At 33.3% G+C, this 13,208-nt stretch overlaps 1 protein-coding gene across 49 annotated transcripts in view; it reads right to left on the reverse strand.

Moving 5' to 3' along the window:
* The window catches only part of RIMS2 (regulating synaptic membrane exocytosis 2), a 596,172-nt gene that overhangs the window by 268,640 nt on the left and 314,324 nt on the right, over positions 1-13,208 (reverse strand). For 31 of the 49 annotated variants that reach the window (XM_082719297.1, XM_082719284.1, XM_082719290.1 and 28 more), the window contains one exon: positions 4,862-4,992. In XM_082719297.1, coding sequence (XP_082575423.1) covers positions 4,862-4,992 — 131 coding nt within the window. Of the gene's footprint in view, positions 1-4,861; positions 4,993-8,670; positions 8,719-13,208 lie in introns of all 49 variants that reach the window. The other 18 variants (XM_082719273.1, XM_082719320.1, XM_082719312.1 and 15 more) reach the window with 1 other exon arrangement.

A 13,208-nucleotide genomic window follows, 5' to 3' on the forward strand; every position in this document is an offset into this window, starting at 1 on the left:
ATATATACATGTATTACTGTACTGTTTTACTAATATATTGTGTCAATTTGTGATTATACAAAGTTAGAAATTTAAAATAATTAGGTAATTATTTTTAGGTAATTATCAATTACCTAAAATTATATTAATTAGAAAAAGAATCAGGTAATAAAAATACTTAGGTAAAAATTCAGAAAATCCAAATATTTCTTCCTGAACTCCAACGGACTGTCTCAGACATCCCCTGGGTGCATTCCTTTTAGAGATCTCTACTCTAGCTTATTAGAGAGGATCAATGGTGGGATAGGAATAAAGAAAATCATCTAGGAAGAAAACATTAAGCTATCTAGAGAGCTTATCTGAACTGAGTAGACAATAAGGTCCAAGCAGAACTATATTAACTGCTCAGCACAATACAATTCTAAGACTGTTAGAATACAGGAAGCAGGGAGAACTGAGAAAGGATAGAGCATCTCTGCAACTTCTTCTTGAGCAGGGCTTAATGCTCAATACAGATTGGATTTAACCAATCAAAAGCACAAATATTTCAACAGCTCATATATTTAATGTGTCAAAAAGCCATTTTAAAACAGTGTATCTTTATTAATTTCTATTGTCTTGTTAGGAAAGTAACTTTGCAAATCCATGTAGGAAATTTTAACTCTCTTCCGTGTTATGGAAAAGTTTTATAAATAAAAATAACTAAATAATAGAAAAAATAACAAGGGCTATGATTTATTCCTCCTGTCATCACCTCTCTTCATCTAAAAATTTCACAAATATTTATAAAGCACCTACGTATATTCCATGCTTTAAAAAATTATGAGACCCTCTGGAGAGAGAAAGTTCCCTCCTTTAAAACCAGGAAGAAAGCATTTAGTGGGAGACTTTCTGTATAATTCAACAGTGGTTTATACTGCAATCTGAAAGGGAATGGAAAAATAAACCTTGATTTCCTCTTAAGGAGTGAAAAAAGTTCTCAGCTAAAGAGGACTATTTCAGAAGGGATTTCTATACTGGGTAGGAGGGAGAGTAGATAATCACTGAAATTCCTCACACACCCACCATGTACAATTAACATTTAATAAGGTAATTTAATGTGTAATGTGTATTGAAGCACTAGTCCATGCAAAGAAACATGAAAAATTATCTTCAGCAAGCAAAAAAAAAAAAAAAAAAGAAAAGGCAAATGAGTTTTGTTTTTTTTTTTTCCTAGAAGTATAACAAATGTCTTCAAAATAAGATCAGGTTAAAAAGATGGGAGCAACTTAGTAGGTGCAGCATACAACTCTTGATCTTGAGGTTATGAGTTCGAGCCCCACATTGGGTATAGAGATTACTTAAACATAAAATCTTTAAAACAAAGAGACAAACAAAATAAGATCAGGTTGTGTAAGTCAAACACTGAAAAATTGCTAAGAGTACTTAAAAACTAAGATCAATATGCATGCTATTGAGATTTTTTCTTAATAGCAGCCCAACAACAATGTCATTGATCTCTAACAGCATCATTAACCTGTTAAGAATGGAAACTTTTTTTTTTTTTTTAAATAAAATCCAACCTAAAGCCTTTTCATGCTACCAGTATTTTTGGTTTCCATTTACCACAGTAACGCCATGAAAATACTTGTTTACTTAAAATGAGAGAAAGAAATGTTTTTGACTGAAAACCAACTTTACTTCAAGATATGAAAGAGTGTAAAGCACACCCAGCTTTTTTTTTTTTTTAAGATTTTATTTATTTATTTGACAGAATAAGAGAGAGATCACAAGTAGGCAGAGAGGCAGGCAGAGAGAGGGGGGAAGCCGGCTCCCCGCTGAACAGAGAGCCTGATGTGGGGCTCAATCCCAGCACCTTGAGATCATGACCTGAGCCGAAGGCAGAGGTTTAACCCACTGAGCCACCCAGGCTTCCCACCCAACTGCTTTTTAGAGTACATAGTTCATCACTTTAGAAAATAAAGTTTTGAATGGACGGACTAGCACAGTAACATTCTAATTTACATCTCTTCAATGCAAGCTCACAGGTCCCTCCAGAATTCTTATCGATAAAAAGGCATCAATTATTTTCCATGTTCACCTATTCAAATTGTTTTTCTCCCAGAAAAACTGTCACGAAAAATGAAATAATTCATACCCAAAGCATAAACAGTCCTTTATTTATGTGTAAAAACTTGTATCAACAGAAAAAAAAATTGACAATAATATAGCTGTTTCTGAGTTAGCCAAAGAATTCTCTTCTATATTTTAATTTTTATTTTGTGTATGTGTATATGTTAGTCACCATACATCATTAGTTGTTTTTTCTTTTTTATTTCTTTTCAGTGTAACAGAATTTATTGTTTTTGCACCACACCCAGTGCTCCATGCAATACGTGCCCTCCTTAATACCCACCACATGGTTCCCCCACCTCCCACCCACCCCCCCGCCCCTTCAAAACCCTCAGATTGTTTTTCAGAGTCCATAGTCTCTCATGGTTCCCCTCCCCTTCCAATTTCCCTAGTTTTTGATGCAGTGTTCCAAGATTCATTGCTTACATACAACACCAGTGCTCCATGCATATGTGCCCACCTCAGTACCCATCACTTTTTAAAGATACAAACCCTGGGGCACCTGAGTGGCTCAGTCAGTTAAGCATCTGCCTTCAACTCTGGTCATGCTCAACTGGGGAGTCTGCTTCTTCCTCTTCCTCTGCTTCTGTGCTCTCTCACTTACTCTCTCTCTCTCTCAAATAAATAAAGATAAAACCCCAACACAACTTTATCAATTAATAAGTAAGCAATAAACTTGCTCAAATATTCCTCAAATTCTTGATAGGTAACAAGGAGACAGCTGAGAAAGTATTTGAGAATGAAATATTTAAATGTTTCCCACATTCTTTGGTGTTGAGAATAGATTTTTTTAAAAAATGCCTTTAAATATTAAAGGAGTAGTGAGGGGGACCTTCCTTTCCATTTTAGATCTATCTGCTGAGAAAGGGGAAAGGGTATATAAAATAAAATAAAATAAAATAAAACTAAACAAAAATAATCAATAATAAATTCTAAAACTTGAAAGATTTTTATCATCTTCAAAAGTGGTTTTCTTCAAAGACTGAGGAAGTAGAAACTGAAGTTCTGCGTGCACACAAGAACACTGACGGGAAGGCAGCGTTTCCGGCAGGTTGTGACGGCGGCATTCTGAGAATGCCTGAAACCACGCGTGCTCTGGGAAGCCAAGTGACATGGCCTCCAGGATGGCAGGGTAATGTGCCCGTGAAATCCAGATCCAACTAAAGCTTAAGCTAGTTAAAAGCCCCAGTTATGAATATCCTCTTCTTCCTGTGCAGTTCAAAGTATACCCCTATCCGAAAGACAACCTAAGTTGTGAGAAAACAGCTTTCTCCAAGGAAACTTCGTAAGATAAAATTATACGGCAAACAGTTTCTAATCGTTTTAGATGTGTGGGCGCCTTGACATGTTTTCTGAGGAATTTTCTTCACAAATTTCACTTCAAAAGTATCAAAATGTAAGGCCTTTGTTAATTGTCTACTTCCTTTCGTTTATCCTTTTCTTTGAGAGATTGTTTTTCAGATGATACTTAGGCACTCAAATCTGATGACTTTCACTTGAACTAAGTACATGGGGGCCCAGAATTGTGTAAACATGTTGAAGATTAGCCCTGTGCCAGGCCACTTGCAGCCTGAGAAAAAACAACCAGACCTTGAGAACACTCTGTCCTGGAAATGAGCGACGCAAGAAGAGCTGGGGGAAAGGTCATCGGCGCCATTAATTCTTCCTCTTCTCATGATGTCTATCCAATAGTCTCTCTTATTTTTTTATGTTCCGGAGATTAAAAATGATTAGATAATTTTTGAAAAGCTATTTCTCCAATCCTAATGTCTCTGTTTAAATTAGGGCAAAACAATATCATTTATCCTAATTAACATGGACACAAACCAAACCAATGATGCTTGAAGAAGCTGATTCTAGGCACGGTGGTAAAGGTTCTGGATGATATGGGGTGGGCAGATATAAAGCACTCATTAATTTTATGGAATATAAAGAAATGATATCTTAGTATGAGGAGGTAGGCGTTGTAAGGGAGTATGAGTACATTCTGGTATCCTTTCCAGCTTTTTGCTGCTGTAGATTGTGTTAAAAATGTACCTGATTTTAAAAACTGTAACTTTTAATGATTTTGATAAGTGAAAATATACATCATTTAAGAATCCATACAATGGGGGCGCCTGGGTGGCTCAGTGGGTTAAGGCCTCTGCCTTCGGCTCAGGTCATGACCAGGGTCTTGGGATCAAGCCCCGCCATCAGGCTCTCTGCTTAGCGGGGAGCCTGCTTCCTCCTCTCTCTCTGCCTGCCTCTCTGCCTACTTGTGATCTCTGTCTTGTCAAATAAATAAATAAATAATCTTTAAAAAAAAAAAAAAAAAGAATCCATACAATGGGGACACCTGAGTGTGCTCAGGTCATGATCCCAGCGTCCTGGGATCGAGTCCCACATTGGGCTCCTTGCTCAGCAGGAAGCCTGCTTCTCCCTCTGCCTCTGCCTGCCACTCTGTCTGCCTGTGCTCACTCTCTCTGAAAAAAAAAAAAAAAAAAAAAAAAAATCCATACAATGTAAAATAAATATTCAATAAAATCATCTATGACATTTGATATGCATTTTAAAACAATCTTGCATTCACTGTCACCATTTTGAAGACTAATAAGAATCATAATAAAATATGAATCATGTGAATCATTTGAATCATTATGCTTATGTTAAACTTCATAAATATCTGACTTGTGTGATATATAAAAATAAATAAGACTGAACTGAAACACCTACTGTTATTAACATTTCTTATTTATTTTCAAGAACATTTACTTTTGTTTCACACCCTTACCTTCTGTCTGGAAGAAAGTAAATTTTGACATAAGGATTCCTTGGCCTCCCATCTTCCCTGGAAGGGAGATCCTTTGCTCCCAGAATTGTAACTATTAATTGATGACCAACCTTGTCAAACCATAGTTTTATCTGAAAAGCAAAATATTCATTTATCAGCTCAAACTTTTTTTTACCATAACATAATGTTTATATTTCCAATCTTTGTCCCACTCTCTTACATTAATGTGAGCACAGAATGTAAGTTCTACTTAGTAAGTTGCAGAGAGTTAAAATAAAAGGATATGCTATAATAACTTCAATGAGTAGAGGATAAATTTAGATATTTTGGGTTGATTAATAAATCACTTGAGCTTTTTGTTATCCTAATTTGACTGCTTATTAACATGCACATAATAATTACACTGCCATAACTAAGAACTTTATGTACAATGACTGCTATGTCTATCTTTATGCAAGAATCACTATGGTTCATTTTAGTTCCCCTACAATAATGAGCTCAGAATAACTGCCCAAATGAATTGAATAGATACCTTATTTATATGGCATTCATAGGGAATTTTTAAGCAAATGTTTTAAAAGATAAAACATTTCATTTAAAAAGACATCTCAAAGATTATAAGCAAGGTGAAATTACTAGTAGCTTTAATCAATAGACTCCTTAAGTTTGAATTTAAAACCATAATAAATTCATCTTTATAGATTTTTTCTTACACAGACATAAAGTCCTTTTTCATTAGTGAGGAAGATGTATCACAGCCTTAGAATAATAGGATATATTTTATCATTCAAGATGAGAAAATGTGAGTGATTTCCCTAAGACATAATTAGGGATTAGAACTTCATATCCAGTTGCTAAATTCATTTGATTTAACAATTACCACCTCCCACACCCATACCTCACACTCCCACACCTAGCTAGCTGTTTCTACCATGTCAGGATTTATAACCATGGCTCTACCCCACATTTTGGTTCAGAACTCAGCACATCTTTGACCACTATCTTGATATCAAAACCAAAACCTGAAATCTGGGAATAAAATTATGGTTGAGATAGAGTTTGGTGGTTTATATGCTTTTTAATAGTTCAATTTTTATTTTAATCTGGATGTACAATATTTGCAGCAATTTAAAAAATATAAATATACATTTCATGTCAGTCTTGCCCTCTTCCTCTGAAATGGCCAGTCGGGTCTGGGCCAGGCTCTGACATACATGAATAAATACATATCATACATACATACACATATAGATCAAATCATATAAAATAAATGTATATATATGCATGTATACATGATAGACTGGTAGTGTAGTTCCATTTCTAGCATGGTTTTGTTCTGTCCCTCACTTCAGATTTTAGAGAATGAGAGGCTGAGCAAGACTTTTGACTCAGAAGAGGAAGACTGATTGCCCAGAAGAGTATATAAAATTATTTATCCTGATTTTCAGTCAAATGGAATTAGCCCTCTTAGTAATAGTAAGAAGTATTTAATTTTTAAAAATTATAATTATTACTCTTCACGCTGTACTAAGTCCTTATGTGGAAGGCAGGTATTTTCTAGCTGTTGTGCAACAAAGTTTTCCTAATAGAGCTGCCAGGTATAGTCTCTAGACAAGTTTTTCTTCAAGTGTGGCTCCCTCACCTCCTTATATCAGCGTTATCTGGCTTATTTGTTAAAAAGTTCCAAATTCCTGTGGCCCACCTGTCACCTACTGAATCAGAACGGGGCCCAGGAACTCGTGTTTTAATCAATCCTCCTGGTGATTCTCTTAGGCATTCAAGTTTGAGAACCACTGCCTTAAACTAGGAGATCAACAAACTGGGTGGGGGGGGGGGGTTAACATGCAAATAGAAAAAAAGTTCAAGTATTTCCTTGTGTAACAATATGAGAACATAGATACAGATGAGGATAAGTGGGAAAAAAAGACTATTTTTCTGGCAAAAGACATAAGGGGGAAACAACAACAAAAGAAAGAAATACAAGAATCTCATATATGAGATGAAACAGATGTTGTCACATAGCCTCATGGTTCCTCTAAAAGGTGTTACCAAAACCACATTAATTTCTGATAGTCTCTATTTTCTAAAGAAAAAAAAAAAAACAGCTTATAGCTTTATTTTCCCATGATATTAAAAATCCTTCTCTGAGGATCATGACATGAATATTAGGCACTTCAAAGAGAAAAAGATTCTGAAAGGCTAAAGAACAATTTTCTGATGAACTATACGCTGAGAAACTAAGAAACAATAATAATCATTATTAGACTAAGTTCATAATTATTAGAGAAAATCATTGATTTCTGCCCACTTTTACAAGGGGTGAGGCTAAACACTTGCCCTCTCCATAGGCGATCTTTTTGCTCCTCTCAAATGGTTAGAAACATTTCAGATACCTAACTTCAAAATGTTTGATAAGTAGTATTCTTTTTAGATTTTCTTATGCCACGGAAAATGAAAAATATCATTTGTCAATAATACTCATTTTTCATGCAAACATATTAGGCATATGGCTTTCATATTTTCATAATTATACCTTATAATTTATTAAATCATACTTTCCAAATACATAAATGTTAAAATAATATAGGTTAAAAAAAACAGGCACTTTTTAGTTTTACGGATTTTTCATCAAAATTACAACTTTTAATAAACTGTCTTAAATTAGGCATTTGATCAATAGCCCTAATTTTTATTTTATATTACAGGATTTGCATTGAAGTTTTTAATAGATATCCAGTTCACCTTATCAAAACAGAATTTTCTTATTTGCTAGATTATTTTATCAAAGTCCTAAATTTCTTATCTGTGCTTTTCAAATGAATGGTTAAAATATATGTTGATTTCCCCAAAATGGAACAAATGTATCTCCACAGTCCTAGATATGACATACTTCTTATCTTAGTTCAATTTCATTAATAGAAATCATGGCTTCATTTTAATTGTTTTAATATAACAATCATTCCAGCTTAACCATGTACCCATTCTTAAATTCCCTAAGGAGAACTGAACAGCACAAGTAAATATTTAACTCTAAATAACATTAAGTAAACAATTGTAATTTTTAAAATTTAAACTAAATTAGTATTATTCAAAACTAACAACAAAAAAAAAACATGCAGCAAAGCAAGGAAAGCATACTACTACTTTAAAAAAGACTATATTGTCATTACTTTACCATATAAGGGTTTCCTAATGAAAAGAGGCAAACAACTTGTACCAAGTATTACGGTAAAATTAAATGACATTTCAATTACAAAATGTAAGCAACATAAACCCAACTTATTTTATTTAGATTGTTATTTTGTTCTTTCAAAGTAATACACTTTCCAAAGTTGAACCTTATATATAATATGCATAAAATTCATATTTTAGATAAGGTACAAATTTATTTGCCAATCTCCTCAAGGAGTTGTTGCTTGGAAAATGCAAGAGAATGTAGATGTTAAGTGATATAATGAATGATTTAAAGAGACAGCAACCTTAGTGTAATAAAGGATAATATCAACAGTATAAAATCAGCTGTTTTGTCAATGTTACATATACATACATATAAGTACAGTCTGAAACCTATGAGTTTAGTACTTGGTTCAGTAATATAAAATCACTAACAAAGATTGTCTCTTTAAATTTTTATTGTATTTTAATCCCCATGCAGAATTTTACAAGCTGGCTTATAAAATGATTTGAAAGTCAATAATATGGTTTGGAGCAACATACCAAAAAAAGTTTCCTACTACGCATTTTCCAAAAACATACAAATAAGGGTTAAAACACAACTTTAGTTTCTATCAGGCAGACAAGGCCTTTACCTGAACCCTAGGAACAAAAGGCGTTGTTCTTCTACTAAGGCTTTGGCTCTGGTAAGCAAAATTAAAGAAAAAAGCAATAAAACAAAACCAAAAAGGACAACACGCTGGAACTAAAAGACCAAAAGTAAAATAAACACAGAAAACTATCCCTTAAATATACTTTTTACATAACAACATATATCTAAATTAAGTACTTCAACGAAATGAATAAGTTAATCTTGCCAAAATGCTAAAACATATAAAAACCATATAAAATCTTAGAATTTTTCAATGTAATCAACATAATAGGAAGTAAGACTGAATGTAAAATAACACTCTGGGGCTCATATACTCTGAAAGAATGAGTATAAACATAATCCAAGAGTCAAGAAATTTCAAGTTTCACCCTTAAACACACTACCACAGACAAAAATCATAGTCCAAGAAGATGTTTCATGAAAATGCATCATAGGATTATAGTGAAAAGTAATCTGTAGAAGTAACTGCATGACTTCTCCAAAATACGTTTAACAAAAGTTTAAAAAATATTAGACAAGTTGGCTTTAGCATTTCTTAAAAAAAAAAAAGTAGATAAAAGTGTGCAGAAGACACTGGATTAATTAGTTGATTCGTATCTTAAGAATTTACACCAAATTCAAGGATTTAAACACCATTTTAAACATTTATTAGGTATCACTCAAGATAACACTGTTTGTTGCTAATCACACTTATTAATGATAATACCTCACTTCTTTTTATTTATGTAGTTCTTCATATTTTTCCAACCTTTTACTGATACTTTATTGCAAGTTCATTGCTTCCAACAACATTAGGAGGTAGTTGCTATTATGCTAATTTGAGACGAGGAAACAGAGACACAGAAAAAGGCTGCAGACAGTTGCCTATACTCAAACAAAAAGAGAGTTTAAAGGTAGAAAATAAAGCTGGGTTCTAAAAAAACAAAAACAGAAAAGGAGAGAGGAGAGAAGGGAAGGGAAGAGGAGAGAAGAGACAAGAAGAGAAGAGAAGGGAAAAAAAGGAATGAGAAAAAAGAAGAGAAAAGAAAGGAAAAGAAAAGCAAAGCCCAGTCTATTTAAATTTAAATCAGTCTATTTCAAATGCCCAGAATAAAGTCAAGTTTTCTTTCTCTTCTGGCTTATTCTGTTTTCACTTGAAAAGAGTTTCCAAATAACACTACAATAATCAGAATTTTGTGTCTTTATTAAGGCAGGTCAATGGTTAAATCCATAACAAAAATCAGATGCACATGTCTGGGTTTGGGGATGGATTTCAAGGCATTTAATTGTTTTCTTTCACCAAGATTCCATCCCTTTCTTCATACTTCTCATGGATATCTCTCTTGTCTAATTCAAAGAGTTATAAATAGAGGCCTCAGGCCTTTCCACTGTTATAAGGAAACAGATAATAGGCAGTCGGAGGACAGTTGCCTAATTCAACTATCATCAGATAGAGACTGTTAAGACATAAATCTAAAACCCAAGGGAAAACAGACCTTAAAAGCAGGTATCAATCATCTAAGTCATCTTTCTCTCTCTCCAAAAACCAAGGCTGTCTCAAATCTAAGCCATCTTCCTTTTCATGTGGAGACATTTCCAAAGGAAGAAAGAAATCTTTAGAAATGGAGTATGTTACTGATACCTTTCAGCATAATCCTACGTGGTTACTTCTCTAGCAAATGGACCAGGGATGTATGAAATGCATAGAGATTGACAAGGCAAGCTGAACGAAGGGACTAACAAAACACTCTATTTGGAAATAGATTTTATTTTCCTTGTTCTCTCACCTGTTCTGCCTGTTTTAGACCCAAAGTAGCAAGGTAATAGAAGGGTTTTGAAGTAAATATTACTTCACAAACTAAAAAAAAATTAATTTGAGACAAACAGCATTTTGGAATAAATTAGTCCTTGAAGGCAAACATTTGACATCTTCTAAAATGGTCTCAAATGAGCAACTCACAGATTTCTGAAGTCGGTAGTCTACAATCTACAGTAATTTAAAACTAATCTTCACCTCTAAATTTATACATTGAACTTGACTATAAAAGCATATTTTTCTCTTGCTAGTTTTTTAAATGGAGATGAAATGCAAACAATACCCTAAAAGTAACCATTTTAAAGGGTACAATTCAATGGCATTTAGTACATTCACAGCACTGTGCAACCACTACCTCCCTCTAGTTTCAAAACCTCGTATTATCCCAGAATATACTGTACCTATGAAGTAATCAATCCCCATTCCCTTATCACTCCAACTCTTGGCAAGGACTAAGCACCTTTCTGCCTCTATGGATTCTGGATATTTCCTACAGGAATGGTGAAATATTATATATGGCATTACAATTTGTAACTAAAAACATTAACGTATTTTAAACTGGAAATATCTGTCGAAACCTATAACAACTCAGTTACAGGAGTCACAGAAGAAGTGAATTTATACATAATTTGCTTTGCATTTTTAATATCACTCTACCATACTGCACTACCATCTTTAGGGCATTCCTTTTAGGCAATGCTTCTGGAATAAAAAGGTTGTGATGACGAGGCACAATAAACAAAAGCGCAAAGGAAAACACTTTCATTTACAGAGGTTTAAAAAGGCTATAGAATTTCTAAAGAGGTATGAAGAATACATACCTATTCTTCAGTTATCTATTCCACTTAAATGGGCATACAAAATGGATATGTACAATATTTGCAAATAATCACTAAAAATAGAGTCAGAAAAATATTAAAACAAGGTAATGTAGGGAAACATAGCTGCAAATCAACCACAGACCTAGGAGTTAAATAAAATATGACTGTCAAAAAGAATCAATGTGTTCCTATAGAAAGAATTTTGAGCCATTCCTCATTTTTAAAAAGAGTTGATGGCTGTCTTTTACCTCAACGTTCTACCAAAAACTAGCCAAAGATTCCAGATTAATTTAAAAATATTGAAAGAACTACAAAAGTAATCCTCTACAGAAGGGAACTGTTGAACTGTGTTAGAACACGAGTTTTAAAACGAATCAAAATTAGGGAGTGTTGACACTGAGAAGGCTAACCTATAGTCCAGGAGTCATAAACCTGAGCTCATACCGAGTTTCTCACCAAATGTATTAATGACACTTTTACAGTTATGCCCTAGGATAATAACAAGCGGCAGCAGAATTCAAGCATAGAGAGGAAATAACCTGCATAAATTTTTAAAAATCATCAGTAACCTTGAAGTGAACGTTTAAACAACAATTTAAATTCTATGTATATTTCTATTTGAGAAAATATCAGTCCATGAACTGACAAATATATTAGGAGGTCAGCTCACATACCATACAAATTATCTTTGTTCTCTGCAATTAGCAACATCATAAACTTCTGAGTTATGAGCTCAGGTAAAATCTCACCAAAATAAAAATTTATAAAGGTAAAATAAGTAGAAGGAGATAGGAACTGTAATGTTACCTTGGGGTTTCCTAGGAATTTTCCCAAAAAGTGACATATGTGGATGTATTTCCTAAACTCTATATCATTAGAGCAAAAACTGTCTCCAGTTCATAGGCATAGGATTAAAAATATTAGAAATAATATATCTTGTGGTTTTTTGCATGCAAAGAATAAACATAAAATTAAGTTTCATGAGGATAAAATCCATGTCTATCTTATCACTGTTATATTCCCAGCAACTAATACTATGGCTGACCTAGGGTCAGAACTTAACATATATTTCTTGAAGAGATGACTGAAGATTCATGTTTATAGCAATATAAATTAAGAATAAACAAGATGTCCCATAATAGCAAATTAAGTTAAAATGATATAATATGTAATAATATATAATAGGTCTTAAAATAATTTAAAAAAAATATTTACAGAAGAAATTTTCAAGAAAAAATGTACAATATGTGACAAAGTGAAAAAGCAGGTCTCAAAATACTATGAACAGATTTATCACTTTTGTTTAAAAAATCGTATGTATGTGAAAAGTTACATTTGAGTGGTGGGATTATAGGTGATTTTGATTTTTTAGTTATTTATCTATACTCTCTAGATTTACCACAACAAATATGTATTATACTTATTAATGTTATCTTACTGGAACATATCCTTTCTAAGTCATAAGAAAGTGATAAGATGTACACATTTTACAATTACATGGACTTTAAACTAACACCATTTATAAATGGAAATCCTATGACTTTAAATCATTAATTATACCCTTAGAAGTAAAACTTCATGTCTATATTCCCCCAAATATTTAAGTCTTACCTTTCTAGTATATTCATTTTGAAACATGATAAAAAATAGCTGAATTTGAAATTTGTCTAAATGCCTTTGCTATGCTCCTCCATCTTCCCCCCTCCTCCCCAGTCCAATTTCTATAGGGCTTTGGGATTTCAAAGACAGTAACAAAATGGTACTTACTTACTATGAAAGTCTAACTTCCACTTCCACTCCCTCCTCCACCCAATGAAGCCAATACACACACACACACACACACACACACACACACATACACGCACACATGCACACATGCACATACACATTTATGTACTGGCATCA

The sequence above is a fragment of the Mustela nivalis genome (genome assembly GCF_964662115.1).
Source record: "Mustela nivalis genome assembly, chromosome: 2".
Classification (NCBI taxonomy): domain Eukaryota; kingdom Metazoa; phylum Chordata; class Mammalia; order Carnivora; family Mustelidae; genus Mustela; species Mustela nivalis.